This window comes from Harpia harpyja, chromosome 20 (genome assembly GCF_026419915.1).
Source record: "Harpia harpyja isolate bHarHar1 chromosome 20, bHarHar1 primary haplotype, whole genome shotgun sequence".
In the NCBI taxonomy this organism is placed as follows: Eukaryota; Metazoa; Chordata; class Aves; order Accipitriformes; family Accipitridae; genus Harpia; species Harpia harpyja.
The window spans coordinates 6,686,870-6,711,909 of record NC_068959.1 but is presented as its reverse complement, the minus strand read 5'-3'; the positions used below and the strand labels follow the sequence as shown (position 1 = coordinate 6,711,909).

At 42.5% G+C, this 25,040-nt stretch overlaps 1 protein-coding gene across 2 annotated transcripts; it reads left to right on the top strand.

Moving 5' to 3' along the window:
• Nucleotides 1–313: 313 nt before the first annotated feature.
• Nucleotides 314–24,981, top strand: TBC1D9B (TBC1 domain family member 9B). Of its 2 annotated transcripts, XM_052772251.1 has the most exons (23): nt 314–438; nt 3,137–3,247; nt 6,239–6,357; nt 7,440–7,668; nt 8,296–8,554; nt 9,204–9,411; nt 9,544–9,756; nt 9,920–10,081; nt 10,696–10,846; nt 11,250–11,464; nt 12,217–12,334; nt 13,052–13,337; nt 14,007–14,136; nt 16,430–16,528; nt 17,368–17,436; nt 18,228–18,468; nt 18,842–18,907; nt 19,062–19,133; nt 19,542–19,592; nt 20,608–20,655; nt 21,105–21,211; nt 22,131–22,630; nt 24,957–24,981. In XM_052772251.1, exons 1-23 carry the CDS (start codon nt 321–323, stop codon nt 24,964–24,966), a joined length of 3,582 nt encoding a protein of 1,193 aa, XP_052628211.1. In that variant the 5' UTR covers nt 314–320; the 3' UTR covers nt 24,967–24,981. The 2 variants fall into 2 exon arrangements, with proteins under 2 accessions (XP_052628211.1, XP_052628210.1); XM_052772250.1 differs by lacking the exon at nt 24,957–24,981 and having other exon boundaries at nt 22,131–24,604.
• Nucleotides 24,982–25,040: the final 59 nt, after the last annotated feature.

Sequence of the window (25,040 nt, the reverse complement as noted above, 5' to 3'; positions counted from 1 at the left end):
CCCCCCTCTGCAGAGGGCGGAGGTGAACCCCAACTGCGCACCGAGGACGGTAGAGGGACGTGGCCCTGGGCGCACTCCGGGGAGCGGGGCTCGAACCGGCGACCTTCCCCCTACGGAGCCGCGGCCCTGGCTCCAGCGCCACGGCGGCAACCTGGCACCGCCCCGCTGCAGTGAGGGGGCCGGGCCGCCAGAGGGCGCCGTGGCCGCCGGCGCGGCCCCGTGACCCGTCGGCGGGGCCCGGCCGCTCCCCCTGCGCCGCCTCCCCGCTCCGGCCGGGCCCGGCCCAGCCCCGCCGAGCCGAGCCGCTCCGCTCCGCCACGATGTGGTTGGGGCCCGAGGAGGTGCTGCTGGCCGGCGCTCTGTGGGTCACGGAGCGGGCCAACCCTTTCTTCTTGCTCCAGCGCCGGCGCGGACACGGCAAAGGGGGCGGCCTCACGGGTGAGGCGCGGCGGGGCTGAGGGGAGACTCCGGCCCGGCCCGGCCGCCTCGGGGCCGGCGCTGTGCGGGCAGCGGAGGAGGCGGGGGGGGGGGGGGGATGTTCTCCTGCCCCGCTGTCCTGTCCCCGCAGGGCCGGGTCCGGCCCGGGGGTGGAGGGGTGCTGAGGGGGCCGGGATGGCGGCACGAGTCCCGTCAGGGCGGCGGCGGCGGGGCTGGAGCTGGGGGGGGGCCGGGGAGGGGGTGGCGGTGGTGGGGAGATGCAGGCCCCGCCGGCTGGGGTGAGCCCGGTTCCGCCTTTCCCCTGGCTTCTCCTCGCTGTGTGTCACCCCCCGGAGAGCCCCCGCCGCTGGGACGCCCTCGGTCTCTGTGGCAGGTTGCCGGTAAGCGGCGGCCGCTGCCTGCGGCACCCGCAGACGTTGTCCGCGCCTTGCCCGGTCCCTCCGCCCTCCTGCCGGCCGGCCCCTCGTCCCCGCCGTTGGCGGGAGCCGCCGGCCCTGCCTGCTGCCTGCCGGCCGGGTCTGCGGGGGCGGGGGGGGGGGGGTTGTTCGTGGTCAGGCCTCTCCAGCGGTGCTGCTGCACAGGGAGGACAAGTAACTAACGGGGGGTGGCTGGGATGATCTTCTTCCCTAGTCAAAAATGGCTTCTTTGTCGTACTCGTGTTGCCTTGAATTATTGAGGTGTTTTCTTTGTGTCTTTATTTTTCTGGTGTGTTTTTTCAAGATTTAGAGGATGAAAGTTAAAGCGTAGTTTTTAATTAATGTCTGTATGAAGATTATGCTGTGCTTGGGCCGGAGGTGAAGTTGTGAGGATGCAGTCCAATGATAACTACTCTCCTCTGTGCGTATGCCTGATGGCCATGTTTGGTGACAGAAACTGTTAAAATAACATAACTGTGACCGAGGCACAATGTTAACAACAACAGAAAGTCCCCTCACCTTTAAAACCACCCATTTATCTGCAAAATGCTTACGCAGTTATGTGAATAACAAAAACGTGCTTTTTATGTTTGTGAATTATGCACAGCCGGTTTCATGTATTAGCCCTGTTAACCAAATACTCTAACTACAGAAATGACGCAGCTGATAAACATCCTTGGCATATTTCATCTTTTCACAATGTTCAAAATTATTTTGAACTACTCTCTTTTATGTAACATAACTTACTTGTGTACTTTTGCATGTAGGCATATAATTGTATTCTGGAATTTCACAGGTTTTTACAAGAGGAAATGATACCTGGTGCTGTTCTGGAAACATTTAATCTGACCTATTCTTAAATGGTTGAAGCTTTGAGCCAGTTTACTTCTTGAGGTAGTTTACCTCAGTGAGAGAGTCGTCTTCAGAGCTCCTATGCGTTAAAAGCCGCACATGCTCCTTAAGGAGCTGTACAACTGCAAGTTGACATTTTAGAGTTAGAATGTAGGTATTCAGCCAAGCAGGAAAGGTGTTGCTGGAAAGGTGTTGAAGTTGCTGTTGTACTCAAGTTCTTAAACGTGCCTTGTTACCAGTCTGGATGTCAATATTTGACACATTTGGTATGGTCATAGGAAGTATTCAAAATTACTTTTTAATCCGTATTCTGCCTAAAACTGCACACAAGAAGCCTGGAGCCAAAACTGAGGTCCTGCTGTGCTGGATATATATATATTTGTTTTAAGGGTTACCAGATGAGCTTGCTATGGATGGTACTTCTCTTGAAGTATGATCAGTGGTATATTCCTAATCTATTACTTGCTTTTGGATAGCCAAGAGAGGTAAAGGGAGGAAGTAGCACGTTTCATGATAATTAATGAGATATGGATGAGTACAGTTTGCTCAGACTTACCCAAACCATAGGGAGGAGAGCAGGGAATTGAGCCTGGGCCTCCCAAATAGCGATCTAAAGCAGCAACCATGCTCCCTGTCCAAGTTCTAATGTTAGAAAACTTTTAATTGTGAGGATGTTGCAAAATTAATTTGCATTAAAGATGCTCATAGTACATCATCTAGAATAACAAAGCAAAGTATCATCTTAGATATTTGATTTATCTAGTAAATAGACTTAATTGAAATAAATGGATTTGCTTTACAAAGTCGGGTGGCTGTCAGCATTTATTCTGGAAGTGCCTGCTTTTTTATTTAACATCATATAAAAAAATATTTTAACTTCTATATTGCCAAATTTTGATTCTTTGCCTTCTTTCTTTGTTTAATCAAAGTACTTCTAGAAACATCGCTGAAACCTGTGAGTACCAGTTTTTCTGGAGCTATTTGCTTCCATTTTGGATGAGTTATCTTACCTACTGTTTGCATAGGTGATGCTGAAATATACAGCGTTGAAAACTCTTCTGTGTTTTAGTTTAGTAGGCTTAAAAATCACTATTGGCAACAGAAACCCTACAGAGGAAAATACATTTCACTTTTATTAGAAAACTCTCCTAGGAAAGCAGAGGATTATAATGAGGTTTAGTAGACATTTAATTGCCATCTAAACTTTATCCATTACCAGTGGGATTGGCTGTAGTTGGTTTATAGGTAATTTGACTGCAGTGACTGGATGTATGTCTTCATTTTCTTGACCAAGTGCCATCGCTCTTCCATCACAGCATACATAATATGAACATCAGCATTTTTCTGTAGTGTTGATCCTGTATTTTGACTTAACCCAACTCTTCATTTTGGTATTACATTGTTTTAATTTCTCTCTCTTTGCCTCCTAGGTCTTCTTGTGGGAACATTAGACGTGGTTTTGGATTCCAGTGCCAGAGTTGCCCCATACCGTATTCTGCACCAGACTCAGGACTCTCAAGTGTATTGGGCAGTGGCATGCGGTATGTATTGATGTGACTTGTCAGGGGCTGGATTTGTGTTATTCTGTTGTCTTTTTGGTTCAGATGATCAGTTATCCCACATAGGAGTATTCTGTGACTGCTTAGGAAACTTTCTAGAGCTTCTGGTGGGGTAGTGGAAGGTGCCAGAAATGACAAAACTTCTCAGTGTTGTTTAAACTGTAGTTTAGGAACTTAAGGCTCTGTAAAAGCTTTCGTTTCTGCAGATGTTAATGAATTTTCTCTCTTCCAAGGTGTATCTGTTTGCAAGGTCATAGTGAGATTGTTCAGAGAACGAAACTGTGATGATAAGATTGCTGTGGGATGATGAGTGTTGTGCCGAAACCTGCTTACCAGGAACACGGTGCAAGATGGGAGCATGTAAGGTCGTTCAAGGTGCTAAACACTCTTTGGGGAATCTCTTTACTGTCTTGATCCAATTTATTTTTTTCTGCTATTTCTGGCCTGTAATAGATGTATAGATATACTATATCTGTAAAATATATTACAATAATATTTTTTTGAAACACCCAGAATCCTTGGCCTCTTTTACTTGAGAAATGTGACCACTGTATTAGAATATCATGGTACACCCTTCTAATACCTGGTGGTGAACTTTGATTAAGGCTTTAGGTCCTACTGGTTGCTAAAGAGAAAATATCTTCAGACATATTTGTTAGACCAACTTTGTTTATAATACGAACCTTCGCTTCTCACTTTGTGGTTGACACATAAAATCTGAGCATGAAGTAATCATTTGCTAAGCCCACAGATGTTGATGTCTTGTTTTGCCTGTTCCCATCTTCTCCCCAGGCAACCAACACAATATTCTCCCTTGCAGAGCTACTTAAATTCTGCAGAAGAGAGGTTTAGAAGTTGCTATGTTTCACAGAAACTCAGTTTCCCTTTTGAGGAAGGCAGAGGCAGAGGGGAAGACAGACAGAAAAAAAAAAAAGGCAGGCCAGAAACTGCATACAAAAAAGCAGAATGTTTAGTGGCCACATACGGTGCAAATCTGAAATTTTATAGTATCTTGACACTCAATGAGTTGTTATTTTTGTACAATTTCAGGAGTGTTTTAGTTGATATCCTCTGTATCTCAGTTACTTCTAAGTAATGCAGCATGGTAAAATGAGATGGGCTATGTAACAACCAAATGGAGTTTGATAAATTTTTATACTGGAGTAAATATGTTGTTTTCATCCAAAGTATTTTTTTTAATCATGTCTGGTTCTCGTTTTACTGTCAAAGTAAGAGTACTAGCATTCACTCAAAGTTATAAAATGTATATGGCTCTCTTGTTGAAAAATGCGTATCTTTTATTTATGATTTATCATGTGTAAATACTAGTGGGCAGCATTCTGGTCATGCGTGCAGCTTCGGCCTTTCAGCACTTTGTTCTTACAACTCTGTAGGAATTGCAGAATTTTGGTCCTTCACGTATGTCATCCTAATGTTGTTCTTAGAAAGACGTCAATTATTGAGGCCTGGCTTATTTTAGCCATTTGTCTGCTGTCACTTCGTGAGAGGTGCAGCTCATGAAACAAAACAGAATGTAGACTTTATTCCCCTGCCATTGTTGCTGGACCTGTGGATTTTTTCCACAACCAAAGCATCCTATAATCGATAATTCCGTGCCCTAAAATAAGCCCTTTTGTATTACTCAAAAATCATTTATGCTTTAAAAACATTGTCAGATGGCTAGGGTAGATGTCAAGTGAACTTATACACAGAGGCAAAAGAAAAAATATTTGTTGTCTAATCCATTGGGCTGTACGCACAAACTCAAATTCATAGCCCTGCAGTCCTTTGAGGCAAGACAGTTTACTTGCTTCTAGTTTTTGGTTTCAGGTCCTGGAGTTATTTTTGCTTATGAAACCACAGATTAGCTGGCATTGGGTTTTGTGGTTAGGTGTCCAACTACAAATACGTGAAGACTATTTCATCGCTGAAGCTGCCTCTTAAAAAAGAAAGTCAGGTAGAGCAATAGCTTTAGGGACCTGCTTGTGTTGTCTGCTGCTCTCTCCTTTTCCGTCATTAACCACATGGAGGGGTCTAATGTACTCGCAGAGAAATCAAGTAGTGGGAGGCATGCTGGTAACATTTTTAGATATCCCACTGCTTTTGTACGAAACTTCAGAAGATAAATTTACTGGAATTTGGCAAAGAGAAACTTACAAATATTTTTGACTTGCATTTAAACAGATTTCTTTTTGTCTGCACTTAACAACGTATCTTATCTTGTTAAAAAAAAAAAAAGAATTGCTTTTTTTATTTCTTCTGCTTTTTTTCTGTCTACAGGAGAATATAGCTATCAATAGAGAGGAAGAAATCTTTTAGTAAACACAACTCTTTGAAATAATGGCAACTAACTAAGGCAACTTTCTATAGAAATGTTCTTTAAATTGGTTATACAGTGAAGCTTATCCTTTGTGAACTATTGTAGACTGGTTAAAGACAGCTAACTGTTTGATATAATGTTTGTTGAGACGTTTTTATTTAAGAAAGCAAAGAACTTTCTGACATGAGTATTTTGGTTGCATTTTGTTTTGGAATTGTATGCTCTCTGCTGACCATTGCCCATGGAGAATGGAACCCCTTTATAGGTGTAAAAAGTTCAGTTGTTCTGAAATTTCAAGGTTCTGAAAGTTCATTATTTTTGTTCTAGAATACCAGGAATTAAAAGAGTACTTCTTGTCTGGAACATAAGAATGCTTTTTGTCTGGGGAAAAAAGCTGTGTTTGGTGTGCACTGGCAAATAGGATGATCCGTTGGTAGTGTGCTCATTATCCTAGATGGCAGTGGAGACATTTCATGAGAAGCATGATGTTGGTGTACATAAAATATCCTTGACATGTATACAGTTGGTGTTTGATTTGTCCTGATCACTGTTTGGTAATTATTAGTTTCCTGCTGTGAACTTGGAGGAAAAAAGACCTTGTTCTAATTTCTTTTTTCTTTGCTCTTCCCATCATCTTTCACCCCTTCAATTAGGATCATCTCGTAAAGAGATCACAAAGCACTGGGAATGGCTGGAGAATAACTTACTGCAGACTCTATCTATCTTTGATAATGAAGAAGATATCACCACCTTTGTCAAGGGCAAGATACATGTAAGTGACATGTTTCCCTGAAGGACTTCCAGATCCTGAGAAAGAATGGGGAGCTGGTTTTAAGAATTTTTTACCCTTGGGAGGGAGGGAGCAAGAGCTGCATTGCAAAACTTCTCTCTGCTCCCTCTTCAGATGTACATAAATTTGGAATTGTCATGGAACGCATACAGTATTATTAGCATCATGTTACAGTCATAACACTGGACAAATGTATTTGGTGGGGAAAAGGTTAGGAGCAGTAGCTCTCAGGGAACAGCCTGCTTAGGATGCTCCTACTAATTAAAATATAATACCTCTTTAAAATCCTTGCTGATTACACCTTTGATGCAGAGAGAATGTTTAATGATGGTTCATCTAGCAACAAATACGGGAGAGAGAATTCTAGTTTGCAAGCAAGGTACTTGCCCTGCCATGATGGTCTAAAAGGCATCTAGGTTGTAAAGGAACTGCACTCCAACTTCCACTGACTTCTGAGTCAGACAGGTGTCTCTCCTTCTTGTGCAGTTAACACACTTCAGATTCCCAGCCCACAAATTCTCCAGAGTAGAAACTTATAAATACAGGTTTTTATTGAACAGCAGCAATTTGAGTCTTTTCCAGTACTTCAGTCAGATTCTTTGTATATTCTTTGTGTGTGTCTGTGTGTGAGAGAGATTGTGGTTGTTTGTTTTTCCTTCTGGCCAGTCAAGATCTGGCAGACTGCTGAGTTCTGCCCTTCCTGGCAGATGATCTTCTTCCTGTTGAAGCAGCATGTTTGCAAGTGAAAATAGACTTCAGTTCTCCTGCAGGGTGTTCAAAGCGTTACCAGGCCAGCTGTGAGAAACTCGGTCAAATGTTAAACACAAATGCTTGCTGCATGTGTTCCGGAGTAGATCCCAGATCATAGACTCTCAGACTATCTGACTGCTCTTTCTGCATGTCTTTACTATTTCTCTAACTTGACAGGAGAGATGATAACTGCCGTGTTGCATTTCTTCTTTCTGTCTTCCGGATTGCTGCTGTGACCTTTTGCTATATATTACGACTCTGTCAGCAGGCATGTTCCCTTCCATTCTTCTCTCTCTCCTCCCATGTCCTTTCAGGGAATTATTGCTGAAGAGAACAAGAATGAGCAGCCCCAGAGTGAAGAGGATCCAGGTAAATTCAAAGAGGCTGAACTGAAGATGCGGAAGCAGTTTGGGATGCCTGAGGTGGAGAAGTTGGTCAATTACTATTCCTGCAGCTATTGGAAGGGCCGTGTACCCAGGCAGGGTTGGCTGTACCTCACCGTCAATCACCTCTGTTTCTACTCCTTCCTGCTGGGCAAAGAGGGTGAGTTATAAGCCTGCTAGTTGTTTTTCTGCCGTTTCCCATGATCTTTTTGATGCAATTGATCTTTTGTGTGAACTTTTTTTTAAGCTGACAGGTTTTTTTCCTTTTAGGAAACCTTTGAGCTCTAGCTTAACGCATAGATCAGTCCTGGCTCTCATAGGCACTTCAGTGATATTTAGACTGAATGCCCAAGTCATTTTTCAAAACATTTCTCAAGTTGTACAAGTACACCTGAAGTTTTACTTCAAGTGGATTAGAGAACCAAGCAGTATTTTCACCTTATTTGGAACCACTGCCAGGACCCAGTATTTACGAAGCTTGAACTCCTGAGTCAAAAGCTAATTTGCTGGAAAGAAAGAATGAAAACTTGAGTAATTGTGATTGAAAGCATTTACTGGATGGGAGATAGTCCTTTTGGAACTGCATTATTTCTAGTCTAGTTAATCCCAAAGATTATTTCCAAGTATTTTTGGAGAACCCAGTAGAAGTATGTAGAAAAGAACTGTCCATGTGTAAGAGGGGAAAAATGCTGCTACACTGAGAGCTTACTGGCTGCTTGAGCTTAATTTCTGATTGTTGTTTTGTATCAAATTGTAATTGTAGGGGTTTTTTAATTTTTTTTCCCAGTTACACTGGTGATCCAGTGGGTGGATGTAACCCAGCTAGAAAAAAATGCTACACTGCTGTTCCCTGAGTGCATTAAAGTAAGCACAAGGGACAGTGAACTTTATTTTTCCATGTTTCTCAACATCAACGAGACATTCAAGCTGATGGAGCAGTTGGCTAACATCGCTATGCGGCAGCTATTGGATAATGAGAGCTTCCTGCAGGACAAGTCCCTCCCGAAGCCCAGGAAGCCTCTTAAGAACATCTCTGCATTAAAAAGGTATATGTTTCCAGCAGTGAGAAGAGAAGACAGATAACAGGGGATTGTAATAATAAATGTGATGTAGCTCCCAGGTGCCACTGGGGTTGTCTCACTCCAGGGGCTGCATCACTTATTTCAGTCATTAGCCCTCTGCCTATTCTTTTTTTTTTTTTCCATCCCAAATTGGTACTGAATTCACACACACTCTCATGTCTTTCTCATGCATGACTAGGCACTGTCAAAAGGAATTTTCAACTGGAAACTTTTGAAAATCCTGTTTAAAAAAAAGAAATGTGAAAGAAGAAATTTACATCAGCCCCTTTGTCTGAAGTTGAAGATTTATAAAAAGTAATATACATTTATATTGTAATAAATCCTCCTGCTGGGGACTCTTCTCTGCAGTTTCAGAATCTGATGTAATATTTAAGTTTCGCAGATGTGCTTGCATATTTTACCTTGTATTGCAGGACATACCTTGTCAGTGAAGCATGTCTGAAGGCTGAAAGAGGAGTCAGATAAGGGGTGGCATCTCAGTTAGAGAAGTGAATACTAAGAATACACAGCACAGTCTGAAGGTTGTGATTGGAATGAACACTTAACGTGAGTGTTTGAGTGGGTTTTTCAAGGGAGGAAAAACCTCTGGGGACTACTCTTTACTTTTCCCCAGAGACCTGGATGCTCGAGCCAAAAATGAGTGCTACCGTGCCACTTTCCGGTTGCCCAAGGATGAATGCCTGGATGGACATACAGATTGTACCTTGTGGACACCATTCAACAAGATGCATATTCCTGGCCAGATGTTTGTTTCCAACAATTACATCTGTTTTGCCAGCAAGGCAGAGGAGGCCTGTCATCTCATCATTCCTCTCAGGGAGGTGGGGATTTCTTAGCCGTATATTAAGACTACAGACCTTTCCTGTCTTTTGTGTGCTTCTGTCTTTTGTGCCGTGCTTTGTAGATAATGGAGCATCTGCTAGATCCAAATGGCCCTTGTCTTTGTCTTCTAGGTGACAATAGTTGAGAAAGCAGATAGTTCCAGTGTCTTGCCCAGCCCTCTGTCCATCAGCACTAAAAGTAAAATGACCTTCTTCTTTGCCAATCTGAAAGACCGAGATTTCTTGGTACAGAGAATCTCTGACTTCTTGCAGAGAACGCCATCCAAGAAACCATGCAGCATTGAGAGGGAATGGAAGTGGAATTTGGCTGATCCTGGTTGTGAGGTACTAAGAAAATAGCTGGGAGGAGCATTTGTCAACTTTTCAGAGTGATGCTCCTTACAGTGTGTTAACAGTGCTCGTTACCAGCGAATGATGTCTGTTTGTTAGACAGTTAGCAGAGGATGGAGGCTGCCTGAGCTCAGATGCTTTATGTTCTGTTGTTCAGGAGGTTCCAGAGTTGCCTTCCAGCAGCCCACTTGCAGTTAGCCCCACGTCTGCTCTCAGCAATCGACCTGTCAACTTCTGTGCTGGGGAAGTGCCAACAGCCTCACAGGGACTACTCAAACTCTTCAGAAGAAATTCTGAGGAGCTCTTGGGACCCAAAGGGGTAAATAATATTTTAACTTAAAACAATTAATTCTAAATAGTTTGTAGTAGGTTGCAGATTTCCTGTCGTGCTCTAAGACTGAAAATGTATTTTATCCCTAGTCAGTCCTGCAGTATCACTGCTGTGTCTGTCACAATGATAGTGCTACATAGATGTAACCTGACCGTCGGCTTACTTTATCAGTACTGAGATACGTGAGATACTTGACTAGAGGCTGAGAAATTAGTGTTACTGTGCTTCTGGGATGTAAGTTCGTGTCTGTGAAGAACTACTTTTCTTCAGTACAAGAAAGCAGAGAACTGGTATCTCTGCTTGCTAGTTAATCGTCTTAGACCATGGTTCTGTTTGCATTTATGTAGAGATTTGCAAGGTGTAAATGCCATTGCACAGCCCATGTTAGTATTGTAAAGACTTGACTTCAAGCAAGGTCAGAACTGATTCAGAACAGTGTAGATTAGCATACACCCCTTTATTCAGCCCAAAGAAGAAAGGCTTTAAATGTCACAATGCATTTCTCTTGTGAAGTGTAGGCCTGCGTATACCCAGAAGTCACCTGTCCTGCAAACATAAAAATCCATTAATCTCCTAAAATGGCCATATTTGTTTCTGTGAAGGCAAAGGAGAAGATGAAGGAAGAGTCTTGGAACATTCATTTCTCTGAATATGGGCGAGGGATGTGTATGTATCGCACTGCCAAGACTAGGGGCCTGGTGCAAAAAGGAATCCCAGAGAATCTTCGTGGAGAGCTGTGGCTCCTTTTCTCAGGTAGGATGTTGTGCTGGATACTTTGACAGCTAGCAGGAATAAGATTTCTGCACATCTCAAAGGAAAAGGTATAAATCTTAGCTCATTTCAGAAGAAATTAATCAGAAGTTAACTCCACCTGAATGATACTTCATGGTGTTTTTGCCAAAAATGCAGTTATCGCATTCCTGAGATGTCTTTCTTTGAGTGTCGTAGCCCTTTGGCCTCCTTTGTGTGTGTTTCAGTGTTGGGACCTAGACCCTAACATGATGATTTAACAATGAGTTTGTTACTGTACTTTCATATCTATTGGTAGTTGATGACTTCATGTAGTGCTTCCTGGCTGCCTTATCTCTGAAACTTTGGGCGTAAAATCTGTATTCCAGAGTTCAAGAGATGAAGCAGTATTTGTTTGTCATTACAGGGGCTTGGAACGAAATGGTGACTCATCCTGGTTACTATGCGGATCTTGTGGAAAAGTCAATGGGAAAGTACAGTCTTGCTACAGAGGAAATTGAGAGAGATCTGCACCGTTCTATGCCAGAACATCCTGCCTTCCAGAATGAGTTGGGAATTGCTGCCCTCCGGAGAGTCTTAACAGCTTATGCATTCAGAAATCCAACAATTGGGTACTGTCAGGTAAGACTGAAGTCTTAGACTTGTTAGTCCTACGTGGTGACCGTGATTAGCTTGGACTTTTTCTGCAGTTTTTTGTTCAGTTTCAAGTTTTTCCTTCATGCTGTCCATGTGGTGGTGTGAGAGTAGGAAAGAAGTGGTTATGTTTTAAGATCTCTTAGCTATCCTTTGGATACAGCATTTAAATAGACTTTGCACATTTCTCTTAGGTGTAATTTACAGTCTTTTACTAGTTTTCCTCCTAGAGCTTTCCCTAGTTCAGCAAAAACATCTTCTGGTTTCATTAAAAAGAGCAATTAAATTGAATAAGTGATGATGCACATGAGCAGTATATTGACAATGAAGCCAATTGCTGGTTTGTGAAACAACCCAGTGGAAATTCAGATTAATTTTGTGTATTGCTCTGGTATTAGAGGTTCCCATTATGTTGTTCTGTTATGACCAAATTGTTACAAAGGTTTTTATGAAAACTTTGAAAATGATACTTAGTCATATTGATTAATGAAAGTGCTTGACAAAAAGTAGTTGTATTATTTGCTGCCTCACAAAAGGAGGAACTGAAACAGGAACGTAAATTGGTTCAAGGTCATCTATTGACTCAGATACCAGTAAAAGCTGGAAATAGATGTGACTCTTAGTGATCGTTTTGCTGTATTCAAGCTTTTTAAGTTTAGCTGGTCTGTATTGACAGAGCTTTCATGAACATCTTCATGTTTCTCTCCTATATCTTCATATTTAACTCTGCCGGCTCATAGGCCATGAACATTGTTACGTCAGTACTGTTGCTATACTGCAATGAGGAAGAGGCTTTCTGGCTCCTAGTGGCTTTATGTGAGCGGATGTTGCCAGATTACTACAACACAAGAGTAGTGGGTGAGTCTCTGTCAAATTCATGCTGGAGCCTGGATTTTCAGCTACAGTTGCACCAGCATTTCTCAGGAACATTCTGTTGTTCAGAATGAATTAAATGTGATGCATTTTAAAGATGATGAAGCACAACGCTGTTCCCTTTAAAGTTGCAGGTGTGTGATGGAGACGTAGGAAGAGACACTACAGGCTACCAAGGTAGTAGTACTACCTTGTAGTAACAAGGAAGATGAAGTCACTAAAAATTGGTAGCAGGAGGGACCATTAGCAGTAAGGAGACATATCTAGAAGAAAATTATTGGGTTATTTTTTACCCATCTGAATGATGTATTAAATCTTTGGAATAGGCTCCCAGGAAAGGTTAGTGAAAGCACCGCTTCATGGGCTTTTAAAGTTGGTCTGTATAAAAGAGTATAGTTTGATGTAAATACCATAATATCAGTAATCCGCCACCCCTCCTTTCAGGGAAAATGCATAGATCAATGAGAGATTCTGTTTCTGCATGTGCTGCAACGTAGGAGTAGTCTCTATCTAAATATGTTATTTTTATTGAGAACAGGGAACAAATCTAAATAAATGCATTAATTTTTAGTTCTGATGTTAAGAGGCTTATATGAAATTAAAGTGAACTCACACTATTTTGTTTAATAATTGATTAGCTTGGGTATAGTACCATGATACCACCAATTCGAGTTCTACCATTGTTTTTGTTTGTTTTTCCAGGTGCATTGGTGGACCAAGGCATCTTTGAAGAACTTACACGAGAGTATCTTCCACAGCTGTCAGAGAAGATGCAGGACCTAGGAGTGATTTCCACCATATCCCTTTCCTGGTTTCTCACTCTCTTTCTCAGTGTCATGCCCTTTGAGAGTGCCGTGGTCATTGTCGACTGTTTTTTCTATGAGGGAATCAAGTTTATCTTGCAGGTGTCATTGGCCATACTTGATGCCAACATGGAGAAGTTGTTACAGTGCTGTGATGAAGGTGAAGCCATGACTATTCTGGGCAGGTACCATTCATTGTTCTTATTTATAACTGAATAGTAACAGTACCCTTTTAGTCATCATCTGTTTCTACCTAATGCCATTATATAGCAGGTCACAGATAACACTCTAGGATGAAACTTGAGCTCCAGAGAGGTTTTCTATTGCTTTCTACAACAGCTGAAATTAATTTTTGGCTCAAGTATGGAGGAATCCCATATTTCTGGAATTGTTTGCTTTGCAGCATAATGCATTCCTGCGTCTCAGTTTGAATTTGAACTTTGAAGGGTTGTTTATCCAAAAGTCACAGAAGAATTCTGATCTACTATTAAGAACAGATCCTGGCAGGAATCGCCTTCTAGAAACATAAAACTTTGTCAAGCAGATATTTCCGAAGTCTAGTAAATGTAAGATTTTCTTGTTTGAAATGTGAATCTCTTCTATGTGCAGCAAGATCTTCAGCTTATGTCTAGGAGCCCACTTTAAGAAGAGTAGATACCCCAAAAATAGGGTGAAAATCAACTTTACTTCAGTTACAATGAGGGTAGCATTGCAGGTTAGCAGGGAAGAATTAAATTTTCCTACATGTTTAGATTAATGATACAAAGAAGTTGGGAATGATGCATTTAGGATATTACTTCTTTTCCTGGACACTAATCCTGGAGTGTTGCATTTATTCTGTTTTTTCCCCACAGATATTTGGACAACGTAGTTAACAGACAGAGCATCTCTCCCCCTATTCCCCACTTGCATGCCTTATTGACGAGTGGAGATGACCCACCACTTGAAATCGACATCTTTGAACTCATCAAAACATCCTATGAGGTAAGCTTCTGGCTTAGTTTTTGCCCAAGAGATTTTTCTCTGCTAACATCCAGTTTTGTACTTTGTGCAGCCAGAATTTGAACAGTGTTCATAGCTTGAGGTGCTTAAGGAGTGCAGGCTCAAGCCATTAATCCACCTGTTTGGTATGAGTAGAGCCTAACAGTGTTGGCTATTGCGGATTACAAAGAGTCTCCCCAACACCAGTGGAGACGAAAATGAAGACTGCAAATAAGTAAAAATTACAGACTGGAGATTTCTTCCTGCTTTGCCAAAAAAGTCTCCGTTCTTACTTGTATCTGAGGATTGTCAGTGCTAGGGAGTTGGGGAGGCAAATTCAGGGTAAAAATTGTGAGGTATACTGCAGAAACACGGAAACATCCCAGTTCATGTGCACAGGAATCCCGTTCTGTGATCCACATTATAGTAATAGGAAGGTAACCTGAGAATGGTGCCAACGCTGTTGGAATACCTCTCCACTGGTGGAGGTGTACCTCATTATTCATACTGAGAACAAACTCGTAAGAAATTTGTATCTGAATGATGGAAAGAACACAGGCAAGAGAACTGGTGTTTGACAGTTCTCTGCTACGCTGTGGTAAATGTGGATTAATTTCCCTTCTTATCTCCTGTTTTTCATCCTGTCCCCTTCTAGCTGCTTATAGGCAGGCAGCTATCATTTTGCTGGGTATTTGTTTGTTTCTTCAAATTTGCCATCTGTGTTTGTTCTTGGCTTCTTTCATAAAAGAATGTCACCAAATTCATCTTACTTGTCTGACCTAGTCAGTAGAAAAGCCTCCTAACTTTGGTGTTTCTAGCTGAATCTCATATGGGTCCTAGAAAAAAGCAAGTCTGGAAGGAATGACAACCTGTCTATTCTCTTATCTCTGCCTGTGGTGGGTTGATCCTGGCTGGACACCAGATGCCCACCAAAGTCGCTCTATCACTCCCCTCCTCAGCTAGACAGGGGAGAGAAAATATAACAAAAGGCTTGTGGGTTGAGATAAGGACAGGGAGAGATCACTTGCCAATTACCATCACAGGCAAAACAGACTCGACTTGGGGAAAATTAACTTAATTTATTACCAGTCAAATCGGAGTAGGGTAATGAGAAATAAAACCAAATCTTAAAACACCTACCCCCCAGCCCTCCCTTCTTCCCAGGCACAGCTTCACTCCCGAATTCTCTACCTCCTCCCCTACAACAGCACAGGGGGACGGGGAATGGGAACGGGGGTTGCAGTCAGGTCATCACACGTTGTCTCTGCTGCTCCTTCCTACTCAGGGGCAGGACTCCTCACACTCTTCCTCTGCTCCAGCATGGGGTCCCTCCCACGGGAGACAGTCCTCCACGAACTTCTCCAGTGTGAGTCCTTCCCATGGGCTGCAGTTCTTCACAAACTGCTCCTGCGTGGGTCCCTTCCACGGGCTGTGGTCCTTCAGGCACAGACTGCTCCCATGTGGGTCCCCTGCAGGGTCACAAGTCCTGCCAGCAAACCTGCTCCAGCGTGGGCTCCTCTCTCCACAGGTCCTGCCAGGAGCCTGCTCCAGTGTGGGCTTCCCACGGGGTCGCAGCCTCCTTCGGGCATCCCCCTGCTCTGGCATGGGGTCCTCCCTGGCCTGCAGGTGGAGATCTGCTCCACCATGGACCTCCATGGGCTGCAGGGGGACAGCCTGCCTCACCATGGTCTTCCCCACGGGCTGCAGGGGAATCTCTGCTCCGGCACCTGGAGCACCTCCTCCCCCTCCTTCTTCACTGACCTGGGGGTCTGCAGGGTTGTTTCTCTTACATGTTCTCACTCCTCTCTGGCTGCAGTTTCTGTGCCGCAGCAGGTTTTTTTCCCCTTCTTAAATCTGCTATCACAGAGGAACTACCACTGTTGCTGATGGGCTCGGACTTGGCCAGCAGCGGGTCCATCTTGGAGCTGGCTGGCATTGGCTCTGTTGGACATAGGGGAAGCTTCTACCAGAAAAAACCTTGCCATGCAGACCCAATACGCTGCCACAGTACAGGATCTGTATTTCTGTCAGTCCTGACAGATGCTTTTCCAGTTTTTCTTTAGAAACCTCTGATGTTGGTTTTCTCGTGAATTCCGAATGACTTCTCTTGCAGGACAGGGGTGAATAGGGAATACAGCTCAAGTTTTTTCTCATCTTCTTGCTGCTGGTAAAAGGCTTTTGGGGGTTTTAGATCATCTCTGGGGGGATAGTACACTTGGTAAATAACATGTAATTGAACAGGGGTTGTTCTTTCTTTAGGAGATGATGTTGACCTGGTCTGCTTCCTTTCTTGTAGAAATTTAGCAACCTGAAGGCAGATGACATTGAACAAATGCGTTTTAAACAAAGGCTGAAAGTGATCCAGTCTCTGGAGGATACAGCCAAGAAGAGTGTGGTATGTGACTCCCAGATTGAATGAGCTACCAAATGGCATGTTAATGGAATGTGTTTTGCTGTGAGCATCTAGAAAGTTTGTGCTGTAGCAGACCCAGTTTTAAGTGACTTAAAGAATTGCAGTTCATGTAAAAAAAACGGATTTCCTGGCTGGAATAATGGATTTTCAGTTTTCTTCTTCACATGGTTCTAGTTAATCTAATAAAATGGATCGAAGCGCTAGGGCATGATTGAATGAGATATTTGGCATGGAGGGAGATAAAAACCACTTGTAGGCCTTGTAATAGTCTCCACTGTCTAGTGGTGTCTCTTACTGCTTGCCTGGAATCTTTGGGAAAAGCTAACTAGCGGATAATTATTTTCCTGCCATTTATAGAGTATGCTAGCACGTTAGGGAATTTTACAGAAGGGTTCATGGCCCAAGGGGAGTATCCATATCTGTTGCAATTATCTCCCATGTCCTAGGTGGGGAACCTCATCCATGTGTTTCTTTCACTGTTGTTTTTCAATGCATCTAAGTCAAACATCTGAAGATAAAAACAAGAGGGAGGGACAACACAGTCTTCACAGTCAGGTCTGCACAAACAGTAAATAAGCGCAGTAATTTTTTCTGGCTGCTCAAAATGTCAGCAGTTTCTGCTTGACCAGAAACTGTCGTCTTGACCTGTAATCCATAACAATGGGAGGTATTAGAATGGTTAAGTTTTCCCTCCCGTCCTGTGTCATATCTCCTTGCACTTGTTTTCTTCTCTTCTATGTTACACAGATTTTTCAGTGAGCCATATTTAATTTTTCTAGCTTTGAAATAAACTGTTCACCCTATTTTCTCCCTTACTGTAGGTCCGAGCTGTGTCTAGTGACATTGGTTTCTCTATTGAAGAGCTAGAAGAGCTGTATGTAGTGTTCAAGGTAAGAAGCTAGAGTGAGGAGGAATGTGTTCTCACACAGAGAGAACAAACACCAAAATAAGTTGAAAGGGAAGCAGTGACTTTGCTTTGATTCTTAATCCAACCTATCGGACACAGATTTGGCATTCTGTTATACATGGTGCCAGTAAGATTGGCCCTGTTATTATCTGATTGATTTTTTTTTTTTCCCCCCAAAGATGGCCAAACCACATTCACAGTATTTGAATGATACTTATTCAGAAAGAGATTGTGGAGTCAATGGAAAGGAATGTCATATAGCACTTAGAACAGGGAGCTAGGATTGACGGTACCTCAATTTTTATTCTCAAGTTTGCCATTGACTTGCTCTATAATTGTGACAAAATTACTTGAGTGCTTTGCCTCTATTTGTCGATGTATGTATTTTTAAAAGAGTGGTATTACCCATCTGTGTTTACCAAAATCACTGCAAACTCGCTTGCACTGTGCTATAGACTCAGAAAGAGAGGCTTAGTTCTAAATGTTCCATTTGCAGAAAGCCCAAGCGTCATTTCATTCAAACCTGAAATATGTTTTTTGGTTTTTTCACTTAAAATTGTTCTTTGTGCTTTTTGTGAAATCCCTGTCTCTTCCTTCATTTCATATTACTTTGTAGTGAAGTAGCACTAGGAATAATGGGGGAGATAAACAGTGTGTCCTGCAATGTCTCTTCTTTGCTTGCTCAATGCTGTTCTTGAGCTATAACAAAGTCTCCACTCCTGTGGATTGTTGTAGTGTAGTATAATCTGATCTGTTAATCCTTTCCCTCCAAAGGCAAAGTATCTGATGAGCTGTTACTGGGGAAACAATCGTGCTGCAGCTGCCCGCCGAGATCAGAGTTTACCCTACCTGGAGCAGTATCGCATAGACATGGAGCAGTTCAAGGAGCTGTTCATCAGTTTGACCCCCTGGTCCTGTGGCGCACATACGCCTGTGCTAGCAGGGCGTTTGTTCCGGCTTCTGGATGAGAACAGGGATTGTCTCATTAACTTCAAGGAGTTTGTGACAGGGATGAGTAAGTGGTGTTTTTGGAGATAATGGAATATTGCAAAAAATGTTTCTGTCCTTTTCCAAGCAGAGAACTAAAAGGAGATAGTGGTGTTTGCAGTATCATGAGGGGAGGGTGACAACCTTACAGGAAGCCTCAGGCAGAACAAAAGATGCCTTTTTGCTGCTAGGCAGTCTCCTGTTCTGGGAAACAGTAGGTGGCAAACCAACAAGATGCAGCTTTGCTGTGGATTTCTTTACTGCTTCTGCATAGGGCTTTGTGCAGTTAGCATTTCCCGATTGCGTGTGAACTCATTCTGTTTTGAGCCTGTGAGCAGAGGGACATTCTTCATCCTAAGTGCTATTTTTCTGAACTTTTTTTTTTTTTTTTTTCTTCGCAGGTGGGATGTACCATGGTGACCTCACTGAAAAACTCAAAGTACTCTACAAACTGCATCTGCCTCCTGGTGAGTGATTGCTTCTACACACTGCTACTATTGAGCATGGTCTGTTCTGACATGCAATTGAAAAGGGATGCTTCATGAATTTTGCTAATGAAGTGGGTGATACTGCTGTTCAATTATCTTAGAGATCTTAACATTTCCTTCTCTGTACATACAGCTCTGAATCCAGAGGAGACAGAGTCTGCTTTGGAGGCCACAAGTTATTTCACAGAGGATGTTACAACAGAAGGTAATGCAACACTGCTGCCTTTACCTCTCAGTTTAGGCAGGAGTTGCAGCATAAATCCATGTGCTATGATAGTGATTTTGTGCAAGGCATGGTCTCATGGTGGCAGTGTGTTAAGATTGCCAGTGTGTTTGAGTTTGCTGTCTTTGTTGCATGATGGGAAAGAAGTTTGGAGCTTAAACTCCTCAGTGCCCATTTCATGCAGGACACAGCATGCTCTGAAGCACAGTCATAGACTGCTGAGGAGGAGCAGTGTGCTTTTACCAGCCTGTCTTCCACCGTGATTTAGGTTTTTCATGCAAGTCTCATTGTCTCTCTTCTTGTTTTTGTTTCCTTCTCTGTGTCTGTCTGGCCTTTTCTTCTGTTTTATCTGGGATATTGTCCCCTCAACCCCTTTTTCTGCTGCTCAAGTATCTCCTTTTGTCTCAGAGCTGGATTTCTGCCTGCACTATGAGTCTCAAGGTCAGTCCATGAATTATGTGCATGCATTGAGCATGGCTATAATGCTGATATCATCTGCTAGCATCAGGGTGCTATTTTAAATACCCTGAAGTTGTTGCTGCTGCTCCTGTCTCATGACACTCCCACTATGAATAAAGTGCTATAAGTAGTTAGATATCTTTCAGTATATTCTACCTAATGAATTTCAGCCTTGGTCAAAATAGGTTTTGTCTGGCTTCTTTCAGTGGAATTTATCTCACCCTAGAAACTGGTGGGTGGAAAATATGCTCAGAGCAGAGTGTGGGGGGTGCTGGGCTTGCTGGCCTGGGTCGATGATACCTGTGCGTACTCCACAGTCTTCTAATTTAATGGAATAAGGATGCATGCCATTGAATTGTAAAACTGTTAATAGACTAATGTACTGTATTTCTTAAAATATAATTTTAGGGATTGTCACATAGGAGGTCAAAGTATGTCAGTTGTGCTAAATGTTTACCAAGATGTAATAATGCTCAAAAAAAAAAATCTGAGTGAGTAAGTACAAGGGGTGGTTGTGCTGTTTGCTGCTAGGTGGCTAACTTAACAGTCTGAGTTGAGCCAAGACTTCCTATATAGTCTAGTGACAATATAGGGAACCAGAAGCGAAGTTTGTGAAGTTAGACTCTGCACATTACTCCCAAAGTGTCAGTTCGGTCACTGGATAATGGCGAGTGTAGATATTAGTCACGTATGTGCTCAGTAGTGGTTTGGTTTTTTTCCATTCATTATCCTGCTTTGGATAACTGAACTTCTTTGTCTTTAAGGTATCACATTGCTTAGCTGTCTTTCGTATCTGTGTTTCACACTTTCTTTTAAGAGTTCTGCCCTCTACCTCAGCTCTTCAACCTATTTTTTCAGTGGGAGTGTGAGGTCTAACTTCTATTAAATATATTCTTGTATGGTTTTAATTTGTATATGAGTTGTCTTATGTTCTTCATGTGTTGTATTGCTGAAAATCAGCTATTAATCATTCTTTTATAATTCCGTAATTTTTTAGAAACACAAGAAGATAAAGAAAGGAGAAGTGAAAATGGTCCAGAAAAAGGTAATTTCATCATAAATAGACCACATTCTAGTCTTGTGTCTCTCATAATATGAACTGTTCATTGTCCGTTGCTGTGTCAAGGAGACCTTTCAAAGTGTCCATTGTGGACAGAGGTAAAGTGGGATGTGAGTTGGGAAATAAATCTTTTTTATGCCTTACTGCTCTGACTCTTTTACATACCAAGATCATAACATTTTTAAATCATGTTTGGTAAGTTGTCAACTCATAGAGTTCATTTATGAGAAGTCAAGCTGATGCAGCAGTGTTAAAATTTTTGCTCTACTGAGCTGGATCAGGTAAACCAGAAAACAATGCAGCATTCCTGGTAGATGCTTTCCTGAACTGTCAATAAAACGTGCTTCCAGCATGATTTTTGCTGGCGCAGCATTCACTTTTTAAGTCTGAAGCCATTAACCACCTGACAGTATTGGCTTGTTCTTGCCTTGCAGAGGAGAAAGGTACCAGTCCACAGGACTATAGATACTACCTAAGAATGTGGGCCAAGGAAAAAGAGTCAAAGAAAGAAACCATTAAAGATCTCCCCAAAATGAGCCAGGTAAGAAGCGAATGTGAAGGTTTCCAGTTAGATGGCTAACAGCTTAGTGGGGAATTCTGCAGTATGTGCAGCCATTTTGCCAGCATACTCAGTCCTTGCCTGTAGAATGCCCTGCTGTTCTGGTCTGGTGGGCTTTAAAAACCTCTAATTCCACACATTTGTGTTGAATTCCTCAGTGGACATGGACAAACTGCTTTGTTTCCACCAATCAAATGTATTTGATTCCCTCTGCCTCCCAGACCAATTTTTCCTATAAGAACTGCAGTCTATGTTTTTCTCTCCAGAGCAGTATGTTTCAAATATGCCATCAGTCATATAAACTTGTTTGGCTTTTTTGGTTTTGCATTGCCTCAAGTTACATACAGCTGCTTGGTGGAGAGCAAAGAATGTGGTTACAGGAAAGAGTCTGATGACTGGCGTGATCTTTTCAGTCTCTAATTTCCTTGATGGGTGCTACTTAAACCAGTTTGGAAATGCTTAGAAGCTGACCACAAAAGAGTAGCAGAACAGAAGTAAAACCTTAGGTTTTCTCAGATGTGAATACGTTAGTACTCTGTTCATCTGTCAGCCAAAAGCCCCACCACTGTTAAACTGCTAGCTGTGTCTCAATTTAGCCGCTACGGCAGAGAGAGAAGATTTTGCCTGTATTGGACTGTTCTGAATTAGTGCAATAAGTTGCCACTTACCTGGGAGGGAGGCAGATAAACAAGGAGTCAGTCAAGGTGGTGCCTGTTGCTTCATCTCAAGGAGCATCTGGATGATGCTCTTAGTCGTAGGTTTTGCTTTAGGTGGTCCTGCAAGGAGCAGGGAGTTGGACTCGATCCTTATGGGTCCCTTCCAACTTGAGATACTCTATGATCTGCCACTGTCAACATTTTTCAGCCTGAAGTATGATTTTTTCGGTCTTTGCTTTTTAAAGGAACAATTCATAGAGTTATGCAAGACCCTTTACAACATGTTCAGTGAGGACCCAGTGGAGCAAGAGCTGTACCATGCAATTGCCACTGTAGCCAGTCTCCTTCTGCGAATTGGGGAGGTTGGAAAAAAATTCTCCAACAGGCCCATGAGGAAGTCTGAGGACTGCAAAGCAAACAATACCCAAGATCCTGTGAGTGAAGAGGAGTCACCAACATCTGAACAGAGTCAGAATTCAGCGGTGGAGCAGCAACCCCAAGCTGACCATGAGGACAAAACCTGTGGAGATGCTCAACCTGAAAAAACACAGCAGGAGAACCAAACTCTAGGAGATGGGTCAGGGGAAGGACAAGGCTCTCCTTTACAGCTGCTATCAGATGATGAAACCAAAGATGATATGTCCATGTCTTCCTACTCCATGGTCAGCACAGGCTCCCTGCAGTGTGAAGACATTGCAGACGACACAGTCCTGGTTGGTTGCGAAGGCAGTAGTTCAGCTGCCAGGTATGGTAGCACCATTGATACTGACTGGTCTATCTCCTTTGAGCAGATCTTAGCTTCCATGCTGACAGAAACAGCCCTTGTAAACTACTTTGAGAAAAAGGTCAACATTCTGCAAAAGATCAAAGATCAGAAGAAGGTAGAGAGGCAGTTCAGTTCATCCAGTGACTATGAACTTTCCTCCGTGTCAGGGTGAACTCAGGAAAGCAGGAATTGTCTTTGGGAGATAAAAACAGGGAGATAATGTGGCAGATGGCAGGATGGTTTGGTATTTTGTGTTGGGGATTTTTTTTTTGTTTAATCAGAGACCAGTAACTACACAATTACAATAGATTCCAATCAATAAGGAGCTTCTGACAGTGACTGTTTTTGTGTAGGTGCTTCTTTGGCTACTCTGGCTGACGGAATTAGATTTACATTCTCAAGAGCCATTAGAACCTAATAGCCCCTGACATATAGAATTACCACCATAAATTATGCATGTCTGCCTTTTGCTATCTTTTATTTTAATGAAGTTTTATTTCAGACAGTAACTGCTCCTTGCCTGCCCTTATTTGCTGTAGGTTTCTGGGTAACTTGCACAGCAGATGCAGCCTGGCTTGAAACCATGTTCACCTCTGGCTGGCAGTCTGAGAGCTAATGCAGTGTAGTCCAGTGCTATAGGACCCTGACCTATAAATAGTCTTGTAAGTTCTTCAATGCTGTTCTGTGACTCAGCAGCTATAATGCAAATGTGCCCCACTGTTCCCAGCACCCTAAGATCTAAACACAGACATTTCTCAGATCTGCAGGTTTCTTTCAGATGTGATTTGGCATTTTCATAGTGTATGATCACTTTCTTTCCCTTCAGTGTTCAGGAGTTTTCAGACAAACCTGGTTTTCTAGCATTTGCTTTTCTAATTCTTTGAAAGCCATTGTTTTTAGTTTGTCTGGGAAGCCACAAGCTCCTTGACTTCAGTGCAGAAGTAATATTAAGTGAATCAATGGGCTCATGACGATTATAATGAGAGAGTAAGTTCCTAAATTAGAAGTCAGTGAATAAGCATCAGTGTTACAGGGCAGTGGCACACTGGTCTGCTGGACTTTCCCTGTCAGTACAGAAAACGTTTGTTGTTTCTTGCTGATTCTCTGTTTTTACTAGCTAGTGATGGGTCCAATTTTTAGGAGGACCCCTAAGAATACTCAGATCAGTCAGCCTTTGCAAATGCTTGGGGCTGGAAGATGTGCAGGAGTGTTGGGCCACCTGCTGCTGCTCAGTCTGTCCTTTCTGAACATCTCCTGTACAAGGAGTCCAGCAGTGGACATGCTCTTAGAAACTACTACACAACAAAGGGCATTTGTACCTAAAGAGGAAGAATTCAAAGCAGTGTGGCCCTCTGTCATCAGCCCATTATGGGAAACCTCAATAGACTAGATCTCTTTCCAGTTAGAGACAAAATAACTGGGAGACTGAGTGACTGCTCTTTTAAATCAATTAAGACCAGAGGAAACTAAGAGTTAGCCTTCTGGTAGTAGGACATGCGCTCCAAGGAAGGAGAATTAATGCTGTTCCTACAGATAAATTCATCTCAGTACGCAGGCATCTGCCTTGCAGGGCCAGAGCGAGAGATGCTGCTGCTCGGCGAGAGCAGACCCTGCACTGAAGGCAAGGTTTGCTACAGCTTCTGGCTGGCATTTGGAGTATAAAGGATGGGAAGGACATGTATGGTTGGATATTCCCATTTAACACTACTTGGTGTGCTAGTCAGTGTTAATTACTCCGTGTGACATTCTCTGTATGTATTCACAGCTGGTACATATTTCTTATTTCTCTGCCTCCTCTGTCCTGTATCATTGGAGAGCAGCCGTTAGTAAAACTGCTTTTACTAATTATTCAGTAATTTATTGTAATTTTTTAAAAGTACAAATAATACATGTGATTTTACACTGTCTGTCTGTCTTATCTGTCATGTACTCAATAAATGAACCAGAATCCTATAGGCTACTTTGCCTTTTATTTCTCTGAGCTCACGGAATATTGCTTGTTCTTTGTCCTTGGTGGTTATCTAAAAGGGCAGACTAGGTGTGACTGGATTCTGACTTTTTTTTTTTCTTTCTTTTTTCTTTTTTTCTTTTTTCATCTTTTTTCTTTGTTTTTTCCTTTTTCCTTTTTTCTTTGTTTTTTCCTTTTTTCTTTCTTTTCCTTTTTTCCTTTCTTTTTTTCTTCCCTTTCCACCCCCTTCCCCCCTTTCCTCTTCCCTTTATCCCCCTTTTTCCCCCCCTTCCTTTTTTTTTTTTTTTTTTTTTTTTTTTTTAATTAGTCTGTGTATTGACTTTTCATATAACGCAGCTTCAGGTGAGTGCAGACAGGACCGTTGGTTCTGCAGGCGCAAACAGGACCTGTTTTTCCTCCTGGAAGAAGGTCACTTCTGTT